We start from the raw sequence: 25,998 nt of genomic DNA on the forward strand, positions 1-25,998 counted from the left end.
CCTCGTGAAAGGCTGATGTTTAAAACAGAGAAACAGGCTGAAATAACTGGGAAAACGTTGAACTTGGTAAGGGAATACCTACATGACAGAAAACAGAAAGTCACAGTCAGAGATGACGTTTCGAATTGTAGGAAGACAATAAGGAGAGTTCCCCTCAAGGGGCGGTTCTGGGACCCATACTGTGCCTAAATGATGAGAATGTTGACCAGACCACACACTAGAAGGTGAAGGGACGACGACGTGTCGGTCCGTCCTGGACCATTCTCAAGTCGATTGTGTCATTCTCAACATACTTCAGCCACGTTAGTGTGACTTGTCGCCTGCATATTTATGTGAATGACCTGAGGTAATGAACTCATGCATGTCAATGTTTGAGGACCATGCGCAGCCAGTTGGGCATATAAAAAGCATCGAGAATTGCAGAAGATTACAAGAATACGTTGAGAAACTACAGTAGTGGACAAGAAAACTATCAGGAGAAAGCACCAAGTCATTACGACTATACAGCACTTGACAAATGGTTGCTGTAACAGAATCCCAACATATGTCAGCCAATGGGAAGGAAGACATAGGAGACGAAAATTGATCTACACAACAAGGGGAAGACATCAACAAGAGTCTGAGAGAGAAAAATATTTAAGATTGGATGTAATTCCAATACTATTTTCAGAGTCCCACATGAACGGGATAACATCGCCAGCATATGGGACGCTGGCACACATTAAAACCTCGTTTAGAAACCTAAACCAAGGCTTTTTCAGTTCAATATACACACTCATCCTTTTCTTAGAACACTAGAATATGCAGCACCGGCCTGGAATCCTCACCTTACGAAGCATAAAATAAAAATGTAAAAAATACTCTGGCTTGCAATAAGTATCCCTGGAAACACAAACCGAAACTGTCTCTATTTTCCGCTTGTTACAACTTGTAATAAAGCTGTTACATCTTGGCTTAACGTGTTTATGACGTATTAGAACGTTGTTACAACTTGCTATATTGGTTGTTATAACTGGTTAGGTGGTGTTAAAACTTGTTCGAACGTTGTACCAACGTCGTAGTTTCGGTGTGTGTTTGGCGGGATATCGCCAGATTGCAAAACCAACAATTACAATAAACAAATACAACAACAGCATTAAAAAAAAGAACAACGATTCTCCATGTGCGTTACAGCTCATCAACAATAATCACATAAAAACGTATTAACAGCAGTGTTCGGATATCAGGAAGTGGATGCCAGAAATCAATTGATATAATGGTGTCCGGATACAGGTAAGCGAGCCACGCCTTTAAGCCAACTAATGACAGTCGTTAAAGAGAAGGGCGAGTCATTAGCGCTCTCCGGCTGGCGTAATCAGGTGAAGGAAGGGTAGTAATTATTACCGTTCAAGGCTTGGCGAGTGAGTGTAGCGAGTGAGTGTAGCGAGAGTGAGTGTAGCGAGTGAGAGTGTAGCGAGAGTGAGAGTGTAGCGAGTGAGAGTGTAGCGAGTGAGAGTGTAGCGAGTGAGAGTGTTGCGAGAGTGAGTGTAGCGAGAGTGAGTGTAGCGAGAGTGAGAGTGTAGCGAGTGAGAGTGTAGCGAGTGAGAGTGTAGCGAGAGTGAGTGTAGCGAGTGAGAGTGTAGCGAGAGTGAGTGTAGCGAGAGTGAGTGTAGCGAGAGTGAGAGTGTAGCGAGTGAGAGTGTAGCGAGTGAGAGTGTAGCGAGAGTGAGTGTAGCGAGTGAGAGTGTAGCGAGAGTGAGTGTAGCGAGTGAGAGTGTAGCGAGTGCGTGTGTACGGACAGGAGTGCTGAGCGAGTGCGAGACAGGAAGGATGGAGAACGACTGGGCACCACGACAAGGGAGTGGTAGAATAACCGCCAGAGTGCGAGATTATAAAGAGTGAAATGATCGCTTCAGCCCTGACCACCAGCACCAGCAGGAGCCATCACGAGGGCGGGAAATGGAGAGTATACAGGGAGATACATGTATACCGGGAGATACATGTATACCGGGAGATACATCAACTGATTATACCTTCTCACAGTACAACTTGGGATGTATAGGGAGATATAAGCGTAGTCCGGCAGCTGTCTCACATGCCTCCACTACTTCCTTCTTTCAGATCATTGAAGGAAGGGGCATTAGAAGCCATTTCCTTCAGTGCTGCCTTCCAAGGGAAGGTACTGCTGCCCTCTGGGTGGAGGGTAAGGAGGTGCTGCCCACCGGGGTGTCCTCGTGGGTCATTGTGTGGCCATAGGAGAATTCAGCTGGCAAAAAAGGAGAATAATATATCGCTGTGTCTCATATATAAAAGGTTGTACAAGTGTCATGAAGTAATCGTTCCGGCATTAATAACAGCCATTATTATTACAAAGCATTTCTAGAATTACTATTATGATAACTATTAAACTTATTAAATATATTTCTCATTGTAATAATGATTTACTGTCATTATGATGAGCATAATGACTGCATGATTGAATTACAATGTTCTGCAAGGTGGAACTGTGCAAATACTGTCCTGAAGGGCAGTAGAAGGGTCAGGAGGCGAGGCATGTGCCCACATATACCCGCATATATAAACCATATACCCACGGCTTTATATACGACGTAAAAATGCAAATCTGATGGTTCGGAAAATCATTGCTTCAGGCTAAAAAAAAAGGCAGGTCTGGTGAGCTAAATCTCGACTCTGAGATCACAGGTAAGTGATCTTTACATGTGGTAAGATTACAGGTAAGATCTTACCTGTAATCTTAAAAGGCAAAAAGATTCCAGATAAAAGGCAGGTTAATAGATAATGTTTGCAGATACTGAGAAGAATCGAGACACACGAAGACTGTAAATTCTCCCAGAAAAGCTCAGACATGTTGCAGAGTTCTACCCGAGAAGAGGTTGCTAGAATTTAAAACCAGAAAGTGTAAGGAGATGCACATGGAGGGGGGAAAGGTGAGTAGAAACCAGCAAGTCGGTAACCATATATAAAAGCATTGTAACTACCTCACTGAAACAACTATATAGAACATGACATAGATCATAGAGTGCTATAGAGTATGCAGACACGGTGTGGAAGGCCAAAGAAACTTGAAATAGTCTGATAGATCTATAAACACACACACACACACACACACACACACACACACACACACACACACACACACACACACTTTTATCTCGACCTCCTCTCCTCACTTCTCTTTCTTCCCCCTCACTTTTCCTACCCCTCTTTCCCCTCCCCTATTCCCCAGTCCACCCCCCTCTCTCTCCCCCCCCCCACCAGCATCCCTCCCTAAAATCACATCCCTCTGATCATGGGTAAATTACACCCACCCCACTACATAGCACCACATAACCTAGAACATATAGCTCCACCTAACACCCCCCTCCATTACATAGCAGCACCACATAACCCCCTCCCCCCCCCCCCTACATAGCCTCCCCATGTGCGTGCACACATACGAGCCACGCCCCCACGACATGTGTACGGAGGCTGACCTCTATATTATTAACCCGACGGGCGACCCACGGCAACTGTGAATAATAAAAAGATGCCAGATAATGAATTTATAATTACTACCCCCCTCCACCCCCCCCTCCCCCGTTCTCTCCTCAAGTTCTAGGGAATTTTTTTTTTAGGGGAAGGGGAAGGGTGGGTAGGGAGATGGAATGGAAAGGAGGAGTCGGTGAGAAGGAACAGGAAAGGGAGAGGATGGTATATTTTATTGTTGTTATATAGAAGAGCGCAATAAAAAAGGGGGTTAGGATGATATATTTTAGTTATTTAAGCCTAATGAAGACATTTTATACAATATTAAATTCAAATTCTAAATTAATTACGACGTTTTAATGTGATTTTAATTGTTGTAGTGTTTCACTCTTTGTGCCACTGTGGCGGGGGTTGAGCTCTGGCTCTTTGGTCCCGGCTCTCAACCGTCAATTAACTGGTGTACAGATTCCTGAGCCTACTGGGCTCTATCATATCTACATTTGGAAACTGTGTATGGAGTCAGCCTCCACCACATTACTGCCTGTCTATCTCCCTACCACATCACCTCCCCACCACAGGATCTCCCCACCACAGCACCACTCCGGATAATCGAGTCTCCGGTTAATGAAACGTGAAAAGAGAATGCCAAGTGTGACCATCTGGTGAGAGGGTCTTGGGAGAGAGAGGGCGTGGTCTTGGAGTCGCATCTCTGATTTAAGACACATGCGTATCGTAACCTTACGACGTCTCCCACACACACACACACATGCGCACCGCAACCTTACGACGTCAGACAGACGCATCAACAGATCCCCCTCCCCCTAGGAACGCATGGGGGGGCGGCAGGCCTCATAACGCATCGCAGATGAGCCAAAGTAGATCTCTCTCTCTGATACGCAATGTTGACTTTCTATTTGAATGCGTAAACAGATGCAGCTTCCCCCCCTCCCCCTATCTCATCTCCCCTCCCTCGCCCTCCCTCGCCCCCCCCCCCCCCCGGCAGAAAAGTGCGCCCACGAACTCATCAAGCGAGGCAAACACACTCGGTCTCAACAATGCGTTTGAAGTGCGTTGTTCTAAATCATCCACCGCACCAGGGCTGCCACTATGTGAGTGGATGTACTCGCCTAGATGTACTCACGGGGTCGAATAGGAGCTCAGAGCCTTTTTTCCCAATTTCTTACTTCTTGCAATGATTTGAATTCCTCCTCTTTCTTTTTGTAATAACTCTTCAAAGAGCAGCAGTAAGAGTACAAACAACAGTAGGAGTACAGACAACAGCAGTAAGAGTACAGACAACAGCAGTAAGAGTACAAGACAGAGAAGCAGTAAGAGTACAGACAACAGAAGTAAGAGTATAAACAGAGAAGCAGTAAGAGTACAGACAACAGCAGTAAGAGTACAAACAGAGAAGCAGTAAGAGTACAGACAACAGCAGTAAGAGTGCAAACAGAGAAGCAGTAAGAGTACAGACAACAGCAGTAAGAGTATAAACAGAGAAGCAGTAAGAGTACAGACAACAGCAGTAAGAGTACAAACAGAGAAGCAGTAAGAGTACAGACAACAGCAGTAAGAGTACAGACAACAGCAGTAAGAGTACAGACAACAGCAGTAAGAGTACAGACAACAGCAGTAAGAGTACAGACAACAGCAGTAAGAGTACAAACAGAGAAGCAGTAAGAGTACAGACAACAGCAGTAAGAGTACAGACAACAGCAGTAAGAGTACAGACAACAGCAGTAAGAGTACAGACAACAGCAGTAAGAATACAGACAACAGCAGTAAGAGTACAGACAACAGCAGTAAGAGTACAGACAACAGCAGTAAGAGTACAGACAACAGCAGTAAGAGTACAGACAACAGCAGTAAGAGTACAGACAACAGCAGTAAGAGTACAGACAACAGCAGTAAGAGTACAGACAACAGCAGTAAGAGTACAGACAACAGCAGTAAGAGTACAAACAGAGAAGCAGTAAGAGTACAGACAACAGCAGTAAGAGTACAGACAACAGCAGTAAGAGTACAGACAACAGCAGTAAGAGTACAGACAACAGCAGTAAGAGTACAGACAACAGCAGTAAGAGTACAGACAACAGCAGTAAGAGTACAGACAACAGCAGTAAGAGTACAGACAACAGCAGTAAGAGTACAAACAGAGAAGCAGTAAGAGTACAGACAACAGCAGTAAGAGTACAGACAACAGCAGTAAGAGTACAGACAACAGCAGTAAGAGTACAGACAACAGCAGTAAGAGTACAGACAACAGCAGTAAGAGTACAGACAACAGCAGTAAGAGTACAGACAACAGCAGTTAGAGTACAAACAGAGAAGCAGTAAGAGTACAAACAGAGAAGCAGTAAGAATACAGACAACAGCAGTAAGAGTACAGACAACAGCAGTAAGAGTACAGACAACAGCAGTAAGAGTACAGACAACAGCAGTAAGAGTACAGACAACAGCAGTAAGAGTACAAACAGAGAAGCAGTAAGAGTACAAACAGAGAAGCAGTAAGAGTACAGACAACAGCAGTAAGAGTACATATCTATGGCTCCTATTATGTTTTTTTCCGAACACATTTCCCATGCAAATTAATGGCATTATTATATTGGAAGAATTACCTGTGAAGAAAAGCAGTACAACAATTTGAAGACTAATACAGGAAAAAATTACCAATGGAAGAATTCAATAATATTGACCATCACAGCTGTATGGTGCATACATCATCTGATCTAAAGGGAATCATTACAACTAATATCAAATTAATACAGACACCACACATGATTCTTGGGAGAAGGTAGCAGCTAGTGCAAAATAAATATCCTCAAGTCATTTCTCACAATACATCAAACAATTGCTCTCACCAACATCCTTGTTAGGGTTATCAATAGCCATTTCCTCTAATATCAACGCTTTTACTCTCTTGCTTGACGACAGAAGGAGATGGTCATCTGGCAGGAGACGGAGCATCAATTCGATTGCTCTTTCAGCGTGTGTTCTGAAAAACAAGTCCTTAAATTAAACAAAAAATTCTTTAAGCATCGCCTCAAATAACACTGCTGTTTGTACTGAAAATGCAACTTATTCATTTAGTACTGTTTCAATAATAATGACTAAGCTCACTTATCCAGACTACATGGAAAGGACCCCCTCACCAGATAAGCCAGATAAGCAAAATTCTTACCGGGTAAGTTCAAAAATGACCATATTCAAAAATTTTTGAATCGCAACCAACATAATTCAAATTTTCACACACAAACACACACACCAGTTGATTGAGAGTTGAGAGGCGGGACCAGAGAGCCAAAGCTCAACCCCTGCAAGCACAACTATGCGAGTACAATGAAACCTCGGTTTTGTATGCCCCTGTTCTCGTATTTTTCGGTATTCGTACTCAATTTCTCTGAAAAATTTGAATCCGTACTCATTGTTTGCCCCGGTTTTTGGAGTTTGTTTATACTGTACACATATGGGTCCACCGCAAGCGTGGCACTTCAGTTTACCAGTGTCTCCCGCCTAGTGATGATCGCGCTTGGATTCTTTGTGAAGAATTTCATTGTTTCTGTGCTTTTTTTTTTATTTCTGAACATAAAAGTTCTAATATATATTATGCCATGGGTTCCAAGAAAATCAGTGGTAATGTTCAACCTAAGAAAATAGTTGTGAGGATGATGATAGAGGAAAAACAAGAGATCATTCATAGTAAGACAATGTGATGTCTCACTACAAATGTAGGGAAAACAAGTGTCTATAGACAGATTCTTAGTAAGACAAACAAGAAGTGAACCACAACCAGGTCCTATTGGTATGCCTGCAAAATGTAAAAGAGAGTACCCTACAAATGTCCTCACTGTTGTTATAATGGAAGGGGACTCCTCTTCCAAACACTAACACTGATCCTCCTTACCCCTTCCTCACTGTCTTCCAAAAGCCAACAAGCGTCCTCTATAAAGGTAAGGTACTTAAGAGTATTATTCTGTATTAAATGTAATTTTTAGTTAATATATTTGAGGGTGTGGAACAGATTAATTCAATTTACATTTTTTTTTTGGGGGGGGGGAATTTGTTCCAGTTTTTGCATTTTTCAGTTTTCGTACCATCTCTGGGAACGGATTAACTACGGAAACTGAGGTACCACTATAAATCAAAAATATAATTTAAAACAGAAACTTCAACTTAACTTCTTGTACTGTAATTTGTCTTCTTGTTTGATACTATAGATCTTGAAATGTGCACTTCTTGAAAGTTTATGTACTGTAGTCTCTGGTTATCTGGCTTTCTGTCTGGATATGGCAAAGTCTTGCCAGAAAATTAACAGGTTGCGATTTTAGCAAGATAACCCAAATATTCGGTTCAGGATTAGGATAACCAGGCTCATACATTATTTAAAATTATAGGGAAGTGTAAGGCATGTGAACCAATACCTTCTTTACATAAAGTGATTTGATTTCAGGAAGCTTAAAGTTTAGGGCAAGGATGTACAAATTCATTAGGTATGTAGGGTAGGGCAAGAATGTATTTCTTGAAGGGAGGTGTCCCTCAGTGGCTCCCTGAAGCTAACTCGCTGATATTGCTCCATGCAATTGGGTCATATCAGATGTGGAAGTTCTTGTCTGGCCTACCAGGGACCACAGCCAAAACCTAACCCCCACACAAAGGCAGAGTGAACAAGTTCCACAACACCGGAAAAACATTGAGAAAGCCACCAATTTACAGGTAACGGGAAGGTAAACAAAGACCAAAGCCTCAAAACTGCCAAACAACTCTGCAAATAATTCACACAGAACAAGAAAACATTCAAAATTACCGTGAGACCAATAGTACTGAATGCCACCACCAGATGGCCTGGCTCATGCATGCAGCCATCTTCTCACTCTGTTCTTTTGCTGATGCTCCAGAGGACACTACTGTTCCCTGAGTCAGTCAGATGTACAAGCCCTGCTGCTTCAAGCTAAGTGTTTGCCATCCTTGAACTAGTTCCTGTGGGGGGGCCATTTGCTTGGTACTCTGTTCTATTATTTTAGTATTTGCTTCATGTGCTAGTTTTCTATCGAGCTTATTGTGTGTGGACTTGGCTTTGTGGTGCATGCACTTGGGATTCCTTCGCAGGGTACCTGCTAGCACAACCCCTGCACTGACTGAGCTATCTTCTCTGGTGTGTTTCGGAGTTTGCCAGAGGCACCAGGCCACTGGGGTGGAGAGCCTCACCTAGGGATATTAAAGTGTCTTTGACTGCTGTTTGGGTCCACTGGCTGGGGAAGTTCTATTGGTGTTGCTGGGGCCTGCTAAGACTCGTGTGAGTGTTATACAGCATGCTGCCGCTAGTTGTAGTTGGGTTGTTGTGGCTGCATGAGGCATTTCTCTCTGTTGAATGGCCTCAGTGCCTAGGTGCTTGGCTTAACTAACTGCCTTCTAGCCCTAGTAATCCCCCCGCAGGTTATTGGCAGGTTTTTTTCGGTGTGTCAATCCCATGCTTACTGTGTGTGATTTTGAAGGGTTCCCATCATCTTTGCTACCAGACAATGGTCACTGTCTCCATCATGCTGCCTGCTAGGTCTGTGACACCTACAACCACGAGTCCTATGAGGTTTGTTCTCTCTGGGTCTCGGTTTTAACTGATTCAGCTTTCAATGCAGAGGCTTTTCAGGCAGCTGCCATTTTGAAAGATAGGTTTGCTAGGGTCAGGCATTCACAGCATACTGATCAGTTGGACACCCTGATGTTGGCTCCTATGGTGTTTATGGACCCAGAATTGGAGGTGTTGGTAATCTCCAACAGGATTAAGTCTGCACCTCCTCTTCCTTTTCCAGCAGGTGTGGCTCACACACTGCTTCTGGTCTTCCCTTCCTGGTCCGGGCTCCAAAGCATCGCATCTAAGGGTTTCAAAGTCGGGGCAGGGTTTAGCTCTGGATGTAGCTCGACCTTCTCTGGGGGTAGAGGCATCTACATCAAAAGTGGAGGCAGTTGAGCCTTCTCCTTTGGAGAATACCTTTCTGTCACAAATGTTGGACAAGGATTATGGCTCTATCCTGAGCATTCATTTCAGGCTTTTGGGGCCGAGGGGAAAGACCGAGGAGAGTCCATGGGTGCTGTTCAATCCTTCTTGGACCTTGGTTCTCTCTTTTGCTTCAGGAGGGATACATTTTCATATTCACTTTCTATGTATGTGTATGCTGCCCCTTCAGTTTGGATCATGGTTCCATTCGGTAACTATGAATCATTGTATTTCTGGAGGTTTCCAACTTCCGGCATTTTTCTTTGGTGTCTCACGCAGATTTGCTGTGCTTCCTATTGCAAATCCCTTTAACATTAGACATCGCAATTAAGGGGTTGGGTGCACAAAAATATTCGTCAAAATATGAAATATAGTATAAAAAGTTAAACAAATCTAGCATTATTTGGCATGAAAATTTCATCCCAATACAGTATGTTAAGAAATGGACTTTATATGAATTAAAAAAAAAAAGTTTGCAATTGGTACTGATGATAAGAATAACACTTCTTAGTTAGTGGAACTCATGAATAATGCAGTGATAAAGAGATGCAAGCACCTGTCCGACACACACAAAGAAGAAGAGCAGTAGTAAGGAGGGTCCACAAAGTGGATATGCAGTTGGTGACTTCCAGGGTTGCCGAATGCCACCTGGAGGGCAAAATTTCACACAAATAATAATGAGTAAGCATGTTATTTTGCTGTATTTTATTATATATTATATAAATACATTGCCCAATGGCAATATTTCTTATGTCCACCAAATTCTTTGGGGAGGGGGGATATTTTTTTTTCTCTCTCTCTCTTTCTCATCTGATTTTGTTGTGGCTTCTACATCTTGGAGAATACATACCCTTCACTAAGAATGTGAAGTTGGAACAAAATTGGTTGACATGTAAATCAGCCACAGGTGCCAAAACTTGTGACTTTTTTTGACCGAGTTATTCACAAATTTCAAACTATTTTCTTTGTCTCTTTAGGTTGTTTTTACTGAATGGGGACCAGATGAGGGTTTTATCACTTAAAGTATACTTATATATGAACAAATTCACAAGGGCTGTAATGAGGATTCGAACCTACACACAGGATGTTCCCAGATGCGCCTTAGTCAACTGTACCACGACATGGTCAAAAGAATTGCCACCTAGAATGCTACTGTCCTCTTAGCAGCAAGCTATTGGTGTTGAAAACAATGAATCCTGGGTGGCCCTGTTGTGTTCGTAGGAGGAGTTGACATCTATCTGTCCTCTAAATTAAGTCTTGGTAGCAGTTTAGCCTTGGGAGGAAGTCAGCCAGCGTGTTGTTGGAGTTAGTGTTGAGACACTGTGATGATACTTTGGAGGCCTGGCCAGTAAATTGTTGGAAAAGTAGACTCGCCAGTGTGAGTACCTCAGAAGAAAGGCACACAGAGAGAGTGGAGTCGGTCGGCCGAGCAGACAGCACGCTGGACTTGTGATCCTGTGGTCCTGGGTTCGATCCCAGGCGCCGGCGAGAAACAATGGGCAGAGTTTCTTTCACCCTATGCCCCTGTTACCTAGCAGTAAAATAGGTACCTGGGTGTTAGTCAGCTGTCACGGGCTGCTTCCTGGGGGTGGAGGCCTGGTCGAGGACCGGGCCGCGGGGACACTAAAAAAGCCCCGAAATCATCTCAAGATAACCTCAAGATAAACCTCAAGAGAAGGAGCCCTTAGTGTTGTGCTAGGAGGACGACTAACCATGGCAGAAGATCACATAGGTTTTTAGTGGTGTCCTGTGTGAAAGTGACACATATGGTGTTATCTGTAATGTATGGATATTGGTTTATATTTCCTGTAAATGGTTACTTGAATATAATATTGAAGTATATTTTAGTGATGGCTTTGTCTAGTGTTGGTTAACCCCCCCCCTTACCCCCTTTTACCATTTTGGTTGAATATTACTGCTCAGTTTCCTGATAACTTTACCCTGACTTGGGGTTGGATGTGTGACTGTGGCATTAAGGCTCTATAGAAAGAGAGACAAAAAGAACCCGAGTTACGGGCCAAGTAAGGCCGTGACACTGGTTCAGCCTCAGTAGATGCTTTGTTGGTTGACCCTGTTTACTTGTTCCCCTGTTCAAAGGCGCTCTGGGAAATACAATCGTATTTCCAAGATCATCCGCAATGTCATCAAACCTAGTCAGCTAGAGTTTACCCTCCTGTCCCATGATGTTCGCAAGTAAGCTGCAGTGTTAGCAGCCTTCTCCAACATGTCCTGGGCCGATATTAGGGCTCGGGAGTTTTAGCGTTCTAACCAAGTTCTTGCAGTTCGACATTTGGTTAATGTTCATGGTAACAGTCAGTCGTGTGTTACCTTGGGCTGTCCCCCACAATAGCAGGAGTGGAATGTGCAATTGTTTGAGCAGACAAATTACAGCTTTCCTTTAAATTTGTTGTATACAGAACTGTTTTAAATAACTTTTACTAATCCTTTTTCTCATCCAAGTGTTGCACTTCCTAAGCTCTTGAAACAGTGCTATGGATGCTGTGCCCTTTGTTCAGTCATGTTACTGTAATGACTGACAATGACAAGACAAACTAATGACAAATGACAAACATAATGTAATGACACACTATTAGTTTGAAAACAAGGTGGTGATTGATGGAACAAATTACCAGGTAACATAATAAACAAAGGATCCCTGCAGTGTTTCAAGCATAGATTAGACTCGTATAAACGAGTTGGAGGTGTTGCATCTACATTAGAAATAATGTAGCAGTAATTTAAGCATTCCAGGAATTCTGTATACAGTATTACAAATGACATCCACACATTTCTCAAGAATTCCATGTACTGTACTACAAAGCAATTTCCCATCAACCAATTAACGAGCAGCCTTGCTTTAAAGCAAGTCAGGTGGACAGGGATATAAAGCCGTCTGACCACTGCATCTAGGCCAGACGCCACCGCTCCTGTGCCAGGTAAGTCCACTATGGGCTCACCATAGCCTGTGCTATTTGCCCCGCTCCTGTGCCAAGTAAGTTATATCCAACAGTCACCACCATAGCCCGTGCTACTTGGAACTTGTTCCGAGTAGCTGAATCTATAACAACAACAACAACATGCATCTAGGCATTCTCAGGTAGAAGGAAAACCTCTAATCTGCCACATCTAGCCATTCCACCACAGACATGGTTTGGTTACAATCACGACTTGCCATCTATGATGACACCTGCACTCTACAGTTTTACTTCCCAGCTCGCCTGATTATGATACTGTAATGCCACTCATCAACCGCTGCTATAACCATATACATTAAACATACATCTATTTAAAATATTGTGTGTTTATTGCCCAACCTGTCATAATGTTACAGGTGGTTATAGATAGCAGCTGCATAGTACTAACCAAAAGGCCTTCTGCTGTTTCCTTTATTGTTAAATTTTTCTGCAAGTAAATGAATAGATGATCAGAAGACCACAGCCTCACTGGAATACACAGTAGGTGAATCTCAGCAAAACATAAAACCCAAAATCAGCTACAAAATCATGACAAATTTTGAAGCAAATAATACACACACACAAAAATTTGATTAAATTAATTACCTGGCATGAGTAAATTTTCCATATGCATAATTGTGGACATAAGAGGCATATGCCAAATCTTCATGAGCGATGGCTACATGCAAGTTGATGCCTCCAAAAACGTTCTGGCGGACATCTAGTGCAGTCTGAAACACAATGGCAAATGTTAGCCGCAGCATCAACAAAATATTAAATTACATTAGGAGCACCCAATATCATACTCATTTTACACAAACTGTGTACATAAATAACCTGACTCACCTGATACACCTGTACCCCTTGACTTATAGCATCTACGTTGAGGAGGTAAAAACCATAGTCTATGAGCGTGTCAGCGTACTTTGGATGTTTATCACCAAAAACTTCCGTTGCAATCATAACAGCCTTGAAAAAAGAATATCCGTTGTATTATATATTTATACATGTAAAATAATGCTGCATACTCTACACAGAGAGCATAACAATTTTAATCATTTATCCTGAAAGTGTAAAAATTTATATCCTACTAGATGCAGTACCAGGCAGCCTCTGGGTTGACCACAAAAGCCCATGACATTCATGTGGTGGATGCACCCAAATCTGCCAGCAGAACATGCAATTTATATGTCAGTATTTAAATTCTGTGATATTTTGAGTAGATGATGAAACTTTATGGACTCCAACTTCACGGGAGTTGCAGTGGAAGCTTCCCTAGATCTACTTATGACAATTCCCTAATATCCACCAGTCACCCTTCAAAGGTTAATGAGGCTAGCCCTAAGCATCTGGCCTTCAATCGTGTACATATACAGACACACTACACACAGAAATCACAATTGCGTGATGCATTAAATGAACAAATCCACAAGGGCAGTGACGAGGATTTGAACCTGCGTCCAAGAGCATCCCAGATGCTGCCTTAATCGACTGAGCTATGACATGGTCAAAAGGAGTTGAAACCGAAGTTCTACTGAACTTACTGGATCCTGCAGCCTCTCCGAGGCACAAACCAGGGTTTTACACAACTCCCCCCATGCACTTCGATTAATGTCAATAGGCCATTCTCCCTCTTCGCCCTTACTTCATTACACTCAGAAATCACAATTGTGTGATGCATCAAATGAACAAATCCACATCCGTGACGAGGTTCGAATTCTCGTCACGGCCCTTATGGATTTGTTCATTTGTTTACAGTCAGACATTTTATTATATAAATATACAGTATCTTGGAAGAAAAATTAATATTTTAATGAACATTATGAAGGATAAGCTTAGATTTAATCTATGTAATGAATAAACAGACATAAGCAAGGTTATCAATAACTAGCTTTTATCATTCTTGGAGCCCATCCTCCTGTTCTGGTTGTACAGTACTTATAGTAACGATGAGGACCATAGTACATATACCGACAACAACGAAATTGGAAAGTAAAAATTGACACTATTGAGTTGAATAAACCGGAAAACTATTTTTTTACTTGTGTTGCAAAGACAAACTAAACTAACCTAACCTAACCTTCTTAGACCTAATACACAATATCTGAGGCCTAATATAGTACATGTGTGCGCTATACTAGGTCTAGGAATATTTAAGTTTGTTTTTTAGGTTCATTTTTTTTTTTTTTTTTTTTTAAGAATTCCTTACTAGTCAGTATACTACTATCTAAAAGCCAAATACAGTACGTATGAATTCATGACTATTGACGATCATCACAATAGATACTATCTAAAGAGGAGGATGGGTTGCATTCTTGTGTTATATTATGAAATATCTGTATTTTGACATTTTTTTGTGGCCTCTCAAAATGAATAATCCTCATTTGAAGATATGTGATTGACTTCAACTATTAAGAGCATAAAAAAGAAACTCAAGAGGCATAATAAAAGGCATAACAGTTAGCAAAATTCAGATTTAGTTCGTACCATTTACTGGACCCAAATATTTTTATATTCTGTGTGATACTGTAATTCACATGAGCTGCCATTTTTTGGCGTTCTAAAAATAAAGTGATAATGCAAAACACAATTTTCATTCCTTCGTTTATGTACGGTACACACAAGATGGGTAGTATCATTAAATACTCACCTGTTTAATTAGCAGTCCAGCCTTCTTAAACTCCCGTTTCAAAACACACGCTTTTGCAGACTGTCTCAGAACATCAATGAGTGGCGGCTTGGGGAAATTAGCAACCAATGCTTGTAGAGCTTTCACACTCCAGCTATATGCCTGGAAAAGTGAACACCATGTTGTAATGTATTTAAATGGTTCTGAAACTAGCAAAAGATCTTAACTTTCACTCACCTGCCTACACAGTTCTGCTTCAACCTTCACTCAGCTCCTTCCCATACACTCCTGCCTCAACTTTCACTCAGCTCCTTCCCATACACTCCTGCCTTAACCTTCACTCAACTCCTTCCCACACACTTGAAAATCTGGATCCATTTCTAGCAGCATACATGAGGTGCAGCAAGAGATGCAAAATTCTGATTTTTTTATGCTTATACTGTGTATATAACTTGACACATGAACAAAGGTTGCAAGACAGAGCCCTGTGGCACTCCACTTGCAACAGTTTCCCCACTCAAGACTTAACTGCATTTATGATAACCCTACTTTCTTGGAAAGAACCATGCCCTAATCCAACTTAGGATAACCCCTCCCAATGCCATGTGTTTTTTTAACCCGTTTGAACTTTCTAACAAGTCCTTCACGAGAAACAATATCAATGACGAAAGTTAAAAGGGGAAAGTTAGCCTCTCCACGAAAAGACTCACCTCTGCATAGTTTGACCTTAGCATGTACAGCGTCGAAAACTCGGAGTAGAGAGAAGCAAGGTTGGGCGATGCTCCCACCAGCTGCAGCTGCTTAACCAAATGCATTGCTTGGTTGTACGTCCGCTCCGCTTCCTCAAATCTACAGTACCCGTTCTGTACATGTAGTAATCTGAAGCAAAAGTTGTTTCTTATTATCCCAAAGTTTAAATAATTCTTCACACACACTTGCTACTTTTACAGTTCACATTTAAAATAACAAATCATAAAATACTGACTAAACTGGCACAACACAATATATATAGTGTCACCCTTTTTTTGTCTGCTACAAATAGGTGTTTAAATGCCATTCAGCACTATTCTATGTCTTGTTAATGAGGCAAACAAAAAAACAAACAAAAAAGGCTCTGTGCAGTGAGAAGGGGGGCTCTGTTCAGTGAGAAGGGGGGGCTCTGTGCAGTGAGAAGGGGGGGCTCTGTGCAGTGAGAAGGGGGGGGGGCTCTGTGCAGTGAGAAGGAGGGGCTCTGTGCAGTGAGAAGGGGGGGGCTCTGTGCAGTGAGAAGGGGGGGGGGGGCTCTGTGCAGTGAGAAGGGGGGGCTCTGTGCAGTGAGAAGGGGGGGCTCTGTGCAGTGAGAAGGGGGGCTCTGTGCAGTGAGAAGGGGGGCTCTGTGCAGTGAGAAGGGGGGCTCTGTGCAGTGAGAAGGGGGGCTCTGTGCAGTGAGAAGGGGGGCTCTGTGCAGTGAGAAGGGGGGGCTCTGTGCAGTGAGAAGGGGGGGCTCTGTGCAGTGAGAAGGGGGGCTCTGTGCAGTGAGAAGGGGGGCTCTGTGAAGTGAGAGGGGCTCTACAGAGTGAGAGGGGGGGCACTGGGGAGTGAGAGGGACACTGTGAAGTGAGAGAGGTTCTGCGAGATGTGAGAAAGTGATCAATAACAAATTTACACAATGATTTTGTTTGATGACTGACTTGCAAGGATAACACTGTAGCGGAGGATTTTATAGGCTGCATTATCTTTTTTAATTGAATATTATTATTGCTATCAATGTGTTAATATTTAGATCCTAACTGTGTTAAGCCTATGTATGATTATAATTACAGCAAAGAAAGATAGTACTGTATTTGGCCATGTGACAATTTACTGCACTCCTCTTTCTTTCTTTAATTTCTTCAATTATATTTAGTTTCTGTCATTGGTTTTTATTTACAGTATAAGTAACACAATTATTATTAACCAGTTCTTATTTAACAACAAACCTGTTACTTTGTCCGACATATTATTCTGCCCTACCTGAGCACCGCTAGATAGCGGTATATGTCAGCCCAACTGAGAATCAACGAGAAAGGAACAACAGTGAAACATTAAATGAAGCCAAGAACTCTGGTCTGCACTTGAGTGTCTTCTTCACCGGATTACACTCGTCTACCCAGTCTCAATGGCAAAATGTGATCCGTGTTAACCGTTAAGCAGCACACGTGTCTGTTAATGTTAAGTCAACTCCACCACAAGCAACACTGAAGCCGTTTAATGTACAATTACTGTGCTAATTTATTACTGTACAACTGCCCAAAAAAATAAAATATGCAATACAAGTCTTAATAAATCAAACTTTATTATTCTCTATTAACTCACAAAGTTATAAGATTTTATGTTAATTTTCAATACCAAAAATGCTGCCTATTAATTTCCAAAAGCAAAAGCTCTTTCCTCATCTTATTGCACAATAGCAGAAGACTGTGCGTGTGTGAATATTTCTGGCAAAATCTTCTCTGGTTCCTAACACACCAAGGCACCTCAATAAATTCTTAACCAGAGAAAAAATCTTTCCTATTAAATATCCAGCAATGTGGAATTTATCTCAATAAATTACATGCAATAACATCTTTTGCCTCAACGTTTCACTCTAACAAAAGATGCAGCTCCTCACCTGTGGCAGCACTCGAGGGCCCGAGTCATTTGTTGGGGTTCGACGGAGTTCGCAAGAAGGCCCTGGCACGAGGTCAGGATGCTCTCCGCATCTGGCAGCCATCCGGCCTCTGCTAAAAACGCTGATACTGCCAGTCCTTGCAATACTAGGTTGTCTATTTGCTGAAAAATAGAACAATGGTTCGTTGCATCAATTGGCCACAACATAAGTTTTGACAAATTACAAAGTCATGCACATGCATCAAAACAAAAACCCATCAAAACAATACCTGGAGCATACCTAGAGATGGTTCTGGAGTTCTTCTACTTCCGAGCCCGGCCTGAGGCCAGGCTCAATTTCTGATAACTTGGTCCAACAGGCTGTTGCTCGGAGCAGCCCGCAGGCCCACATATCCACTACAGCCTGGTTGGTTCGGCACTTCATGCAAGAACTCGTCTAAGTGCCTCTTTAATATATGCACGTTTGTCCCAGCAATATTTCTAATGCTTGCTGGGAGGGTGTTGAACAGCTGTGAACCTCTGATGTTCAGACAGTGTTCTCTGATTGTGCCTATGGCACCTCTACTCTTCACTGGTTCTATTCTGCATTTCCTTCCATATCTTTCATTCCAGTATGTTGTTATTCTACTGTGCAAATTTGGCACCTGGTTTTCAAGTATCTTCCATGTATATATTATTTGATACCTCTCTCTTCTCCTTAGACGAAAGAGGATATAGGATACAAGGAGAGACGTCTCCTTATAATAATAGTGTTTTATTAACACTATTTAAATTGCCACAATCAATTCTGTGGCTACTCCACTAATACAAAACTATAAACATAACCAAGAACTCTTTCTGGAAAGGCTTCACTCGGTGGTTCCCCCGAGGCTAGCTGCCATGGTTATTTCCAGGGAGCTACCAGATACCCACCAGAAAAAAGAGGTGGTTCATTATATTAATGGATTTCTGGAAGGGCCCCATCAGTGGTTCCCTGGAGCTAACCAGGCAGCTAGACTCAGGGAACAACTGAGGGAACACACCAGAAGGCATTTAATTACATTCAACCCTGGATATATTTTTCTTTCCTAAAGCCCCTCAGGTAAGAGTAACATTGCCAACCAAACGATCTGTAACATTATATCAATTTCCAAATTGCCCTTTTAGTGTTTTTTTTCCTAAATTTAATAACTTTATCTCCTTTTGCATGTCTCATATTTATTTCTGTTTCTTTCCTGTAATCTTGCATGTCTGAGCTAGCGAGAGCAATCCTCAAACGTTTCGTATAGAATCTCGGAGCACACAGGAGGCCATTGGCTTACAAGGTTTTTTCTAAGTGCAACATATTGCAAACTTAATAATACAAAAACTAATATTTTTAATAGCTAACAAAAATTTCAAAAAAAAAAAAATGCCAAAGAATCAACATAGCCTAACTTCTTAAATACTGCCAAAGTGGTCCAAAACAAAATAAAGTGAGAGAGATTTATTTACTTACTTGCTGATCAAAAATAGTATCTTGATTACATTTCTCAACATATGCTTGAGATAATATAGATGATATTTTACTGCTGTGATCCCCTAGTGACTGGTCCATCAAGGCCTGTGACAGCATAGATCAAAATATGACATTAGTACAGTATTTTGAATATTAATTTTCACCTACTTAAGCCCAATCATTCCTAATAAGTAATAAGAATAAGAAATACAAATCAGTTAGAATGTCATCAAGTTGTAACATTCAAGAGTCAAAAGGTGAAGGATGGAAAGCCAGGCTCTTAACACTTTGGTGCACCCCGCTCGCCACCCCTCAACTGTGCGATATGGGACCCAGGGTGTCACGGGAGTGTGCGTAAATTCTGAAAAGTGTATACTCTCTTCAACTTTGTCACCTTAATTCTCGTCCTACGAGATTAAATTTGGTATCATTGTGTTCGCAATAGAATTCTCTACAGCACTAAATGCATATAAACTCCAAAAGCCCGGCTAATTACCCACAGCAAACAGAGAAAGTGCGAACGAGTTACCCAGGAGCACGCAAACGCGATAAAATGTTTTCACTATTTTCACTCTGGTCACCTCAATTTTTATCCTAAGTCTTTCATTTTGGTCTCAATGGGTTCGCAATAGAATTATCTAGAGGAACATTAGCATATAAAATAAAAAACCTGGTCACGCTCCAACCGCCGACGAGTTGAAGACGGGCCACGCGTTAGCCGCGAGTGAGTGCTCAGCCGCCTTCCAGCTACACTCCTAATTCCCGCCCTTTTCAAGCCTTTCTTTCGCAATTTTCTTCCTGGAAGGGCCTTGTTGATGATCACTATCCATCGTGGAGTAAGCGTAGATAGTTTCTAAAGCCGCAGTAAGAAATATAGCCACGGAAAATAGCCGAAATGTTCACACATTTGAGATGCGAGGGGAGGCGACATTGGTCACAACAGTGGAGCGAAAACAATGGGCCCACAGCATGTGACAAGCTGCCTGAGGGCCATGAGGCTCAACAAAGAAAATGGGAAGACATCGGCGCGCATTTTAAAACCAGTCCCAAAAAAATAGGATAAAAACCTGATTTTTGGCGATTATTTAAAGTGGATGACGCAATGCTGCGTCATCCCCGGAATTACCGCCAGTAAACGGATGACGCAATGCTGCGTCATGCCCGGGCGAAAGTGCTAATGGACATACGGAACTGAAGCACCTGAATATTAAACATCTCTTGCGAAGGTAACTCGGTGGTCTAGTCAATAAGAAAGGTTAGATCATCTTCAAAATAAAGAGAACCCTGCAACTGCAAAGGAAAAACTGGAAACTGTGAAAGCCAATCCTGAAATTTCAGTACAAAAAATCATAAGACTGGTGGCAGGAAATAAAGCTTATCCGAGACATTGGTGCTTAAACCAAAGCAATGTTGCAGTGTCTCAGATGAAAACAGCCTTGATCCCAGCAGGATCAATGGTAAATAAGATCCAAGAACTGGGATTGGCATCCCAACATATCACACTAGACAGTTATGCCACTCAACAGGGGTGGAAAGATTCCAGACACGAGTTACCACAGGAGTCCAGCAACCAGGAGGCCTGGTCGACGACCAGGCCGCGGGGACGCTGAGTCCCGGAAGTACCTCAAGGTAAGACCCTGAACAGGTCACCTGATTTACCTGAACTCCGACAAGGAAGGAGCCTGGTCACCAAGAAATAAGCTTCTGGGCAAGCACTAGGATAAATCGAGAGATAAGTAGAACTCAAAGGTAGAAGTGGCAGGACGGGAAGGTAAGGTAATTATTAGGAGAAACCATAAAGCTGGAAGGGACATGATGAAAGAGCAGGGAAATGAGGGCGGAGTAAAGGAATGGTGCCCACCCTCACTAGGATCAACACGATGTGTACAAGAGAAGGTGAGGAGTGAGCATGAACTACACACCGGATATAGTAAGATACGAGACTGGGTGGTAGCAGTTCCTAAGAGGGGGAGTGAAAGTATTTATATAATACACAGTACTGTATATAATGTACATTAGGCTTAGGAAGGACTGCCAGAGTCTGAAGGTGCTTGATTATTAGCAGTGTCATAAATTGTGGATAACATATTGATTGAACAAGTGATATTTGTAATATTTTATAATGTAATATCAAAAGCCTTTTTTTTGCTATATTATACTTTTCAACATTTTTCTCAAAATATGCTCCACAAATTAAGTTTAAGGCTATGTATAGAGGTATCCAAGATATCTTTCATAAATCACAAGATAGAAAAATTAAAAATTAAATACAGTAAATACTATCCCCCACACCAAGGATTAAAATTATTATTAAAATTAATTTTAATAAATAAATGAGTAAATTAATGGATATTTGCTTAAATATTTCCAGCGTCGGAAACAAACATAAACGGATCTTTCAATTTAAAATTTAACCCCTCATCCAGCCTTTAATCATAAGTTCTTAACAGCATAAATAATACAATATAACATGCTTTCCCACACACCTGAAAGCAGTGATGCAGCAAGTGCCTCTTGTCGACGACCTTAAGCATCCGTGTGAGCACATCCAGGCTGCACAGCTCTCCACGAAGCTCAGCCAGGCACCCATACTTGTACAGCTGCAAAGCTCAAATTCATAATTGCAGTCGAACAGACACTTTATAGATATGAAGAATATCAACATAAAAAAATAAATACTGTACCGAGTTTACCCGAGACCCACTAATACTAGTGGCCTCGTAAAAACACTAAATCTACATATAACAGACATAAAAAAGCAGCAACATTTTCACCCAAATCCAATCATTGTCAAAGTAAACAGAGAAGGTAACATAGCACATAAAGAGAGAGGGGGGGGGGGAGACAGCAGCAAGTCAAGAGGAGAGAAACAAGTAGGCAACAGTGCTTTCTCAAGAGCACTTGTTTGATAATGGTCCATGATGTACTAGATTATCATCACCTTTTCCTGTTGAAGGGACAGTGAAGGGACAGTGAAGGGACAACAACAAACTTTATTAGAACTTTCTAACAAACGTGACCTAACATAAGCTTACCCTTCCATTTATCTTTCTTTTTCTTTTCTTCTTTCTTTTTCTTTCCCTTGTTTTCTCTTACGATCCCTTTCTTATTCCTATTACTATCCCCTTTATTACACCTTTTTCGTACCTTTTGCCTTGCATTTTCTTCCTTTAAGATTTTCTTCTCCTCACCTCTCTCTTGCCTATTTATTGCCTTCACCTCCTTCCCTCTTCCATCAGTTACAGCCCCACTCCTGTGCCAGGTAAGTCCACTACGGGGTCACCATAGCCCGTGCTACTTGGAATGTTTAGTTCCCAGTAGCTGAATCTTAAACAACATATGCTGTTTTCCGTCCTACATTATGGCTTGCTAAGCTTGACTCTGTCGTACCTTAGTATATGCATTACATTGTTTCTGCTGTATTGTGCCTACCAATTTTTGTCAACTACCATTCAAGCTGTCATTGCAATCAATCTTAGCTACCATGTGCTTTAATATACTGTACCTACAATTTTCTCTCATCTTCTTTTTTTCATTCCATGTAACTGTTATCATTTTTTTTGTCTATAAATTTTGCAAGTATTTACCTCCTTAAAATTTTACAAGGATGTATATCCCCATCCTACAAGGATGGGGATATACCGTCAACTGATTTAGAAATGGCAAATGAATTTAATAGTTCCTTTTCATCGGTTGGTGCTAATCTTGCCAGTAAAATCCCACAGACTCAGACACATATTAACACATATCTCTCAGGCAGCTATCCAAACTCTCTTCTCCTTTCACCAATCAGCCCGGCAGATGTTGTGTCCATCATACACTCTCTAAAAACCAAGGCAGGGAACACCAGTGAAATTCCGTCCATTGTGTACAAGAGAGCCTCCCATGCCCTTGCCCCACCCATAGCACTACTGTTCAACAAATCTATAGAGTGTCACACCTTCCCTGATATCCTCAAAAAAGCAAGAGTAACGCCAGTCCATAAAGGAGGCAATCCGGCGGACATAAACAATTATAGACCAATATCAAATCTACCCATTCTATCAAAAATATTTGAAAAAATTATTTACAAACAGCTCTATTCCTACCTCGTAAAATTCAACATACTCAGCCCCTGCCAGTTTGGCTTCCGGTCCCAAAAGAGTACCAATGATGCAATCATTAGTCTGCTTGACATTATCTACTCAGCCCTTGACAAAAATGAGTTTCCGATTGGACTCTTCATTGACCTAAGAAAAGCCTTTGATACTGTTAATCACAACTACCTCTTACTTAAACTCCAGCATTATGGAATCCGAGGCCTTGCCCTTGACTACATCCGATCCTATCTTAGTGACAGACACCAATATGTAACCATCAATGATACAACTTCTTCCACTCTACCAATTACCGTTGGAGTGCCACAGGGCAGCATCTTAGGACCTCTTCTATTTCTTATATATATAAACGATCTGCCTAATGTCTCTAATATTCTCAAACCTATATTGTTTGCTGACGATACTACCCTTATCTACTCAAACCTCAACCCACATACACTAAATAATGTTGTGAATAATGAATTAAAAAAAGTCCACTTATGGATGTCAACGAGCAAACTAACATTAAACATCGAAAAGACTTACTACATCTTATTTGGAAGCAAATCATAAAATGCAATTCAGCTACAGATAGACAACATTAACATCAGTAATAAAAATGATGGCAAGTTTCTTGGCCTATTCCTAGACAAGAGACTCAACTTCAGCACCCACATTCAACACATAACTAAGAAAGTCTCTAAGACAGTTGGTATACTCTCCAAAATCAGATATTATGTTCCTAACTCTGCTCTCCTCTCACTATATTATGCACTAATCTACCCCTATCTTAATTATGGTATCTGTGCATGGCGGTCTACCACTGCAAACCACCTTAAGCCCATCATCACACAGCAAAAATCTGCTATCAGAATAATAACTAACTCTGCTTTCAGACAACACTCAGCTCCCTTGTTTAAATCTCTAAACTTGCTAAATATTGACTCCCTCCACACATTCTCTTGTGTCAACTACATTTACAAAACCCTGTTCTTAAATGCAAACCATGCTCTGAAACTCTCCCTGGACAGATGTAATAGGACCCATTATCACCACACCAGAAATAAATATCTCTTTGATATCCCCAGGGTCAAACTTAATCTGTGTAAACACTCTAGGCAAATTAAGGGACCTAGTCTATGGAACTCACTCCCTAGTGAATTGAAAAACTGTAAAACTTTTGCCTTATTTAAAAGCAAAACCAAAAAGTACCTAACTTCATCTATTTAGTTTCCTACACTGAGCTTTAAATTTGCTCTGTACCTAGTGGTACCCAATCTCATAATTTTTATGTAATATCAAACAACCTTATCATTGTGTTCATTGCTGTCTTCTTTTATGTGCTAGCCATATGCTGTATTGTGACTACCAATTTTTGTCAACTACCATTCAAGCTGCCATTGCAATCAATCTTATATTGTTTCTGCTGTATTGTGCCTACCAATTTGTTGTCAACTACCATTTTAAGCTGTCATTGCAATCAATCATAGCTACCTATGTGCTTTAATATACTGTACCTATAATTTTCTCTCATCTTTTTTTTTTTCATTCCATGTAATCTGTTATCATTTTTTTGTCTATAAATTTTGCAAGTATTTACCTCCTTAAAATTTTCTTAGATTAAGGACCTGCCCGAAACGCTGCGCGTGCTAGTGGCTTTACAAGACTGTAATTACCATATTATGTATCCTCACATTCACAATGTACATTCTTGTATATGCATAAATAAATAAATAAAAAAATAAATAAATTATGCTAAATTAATCATAAGATTTCTCGATTAGTCCTTGGACAAATTAGATTAGGTTTATGGCTACTCTGCTTCAGTTTTCATTATTCCCTACAGTATTCCATCCATAGTAGCCAAAAAAAAAATCATTTTTTACTTGTGTTCAACCAATTTAATCTGCATATAGGTTAAGCTCTTGGGTTATACAAAGATTGACTGATAGACGAAGATTAAGCCACCCAAGCGGTGGCATGGGCATGAATAGCCCGTAATTATACAAGGTTAGATGAGGGTATTATATGCCAACAGAAAACACTAATTATGTTCAAGGAGAGCTATCCAAACACCACCTAGACCAATCCTCCAGTCTAGCTATAGCCCATATAGACCTACTCCCAACCTAGGTCTAATCCAAGTCTAGACCAACAAAATAATATTAAGGGGCTTCTAAATAAGAAATAATATTTTTTTCATTGTTTACAAAACTGATGGTGGAAAAATCAAATCAAATAATCCTTTTGAATCTGGACTGGACTAACTTTCCATACGAGTCTGGAGGAATGTTCACACGAAAAAATATATATATATATATATATATATTAATAATACTATGACACTTATACTGGATAAATTATCTTGGATTTTATTATCCAAATCCGTCACCAACTGCCGTGGGGGGACATTTAGCCGTGACCAAGCCATCAGTAATAGAAATAAAGCCCTCCAAGCTGCGCACCGCTACACACAGCCACTCACCACCAACCTTATATAGAACATCGAACTGGACCGAAGGCGGGAATATACGGAGCTCGTGGCTGACGCTCTTGTAGTGTAGCACCACTACGTTGAGGGCGGAGTTGTAGAGCGTGCCGGGGAACCACTTGAGGAGGGATGCAGAGGCCATTATGATTTTCTCCGCTGTGGCATCGGGAGTTTCTCACAGCTGATCAATGTCAACAAAGAGACATCTACCAGCTCGTCCACCTCACTCTCCTCCCCCTTCTCTGGCTCTTGCTCCTACTCCAAACTTCTTCCCAGTTTTTGTTGG

At 41.4% G+C, this 25,998-nt stretch overlaps 1 protein-coding gene across 1 annotated transcript; it reads right to left on the bottom strand.

The window, feature by feature from the left end:
- Positions 1-6,276: 6,276 nt before the first annotated feature.
- On the bottom strand, positions 6,277-25,998 carry Pat1 (Protein interacting with APP tail-1). Its single transcript, XM_069300105.1, has 9 exons — positions 25,714-25,998; positions 21,632-21,745; positions 19,146-19,250; positions 17,670-17,830; positions 15,751-15,919; positions 15,062-15,202; positions 13,258-13,380; positions 13,018-13,142; positions 6,277-6,460 (listed from the first exon to the last, which is right to left on the bottom strand). Exons 1-9 carry the CDS (start codon positions 25,852-25,854, stop codon positions 6,292-6,294), a joined length of 1,248 nt encoding a protein of 415 aa, XP_069156206.1. The 5' UTR covers positions 25,855-25,998; the 3' UTR covers positions 6,277-6,291.

This window comes from Procambarus clarkii, chromosome 43 (genome assembly GCF_040958095.1).
Source record: "Procambarus clarkii isolate CNS0578487 chromosome 43, FALCON_Pclarkii_2.0, whole genome shotgun sequence".
In the NCBI taxonomy this organism is placed as follows: Eukaryota; Metazoa; Arthropoda; class Malacostraca; order Decapoda; family Cambaridae; genus Procambarus; species Procambarus clarkii.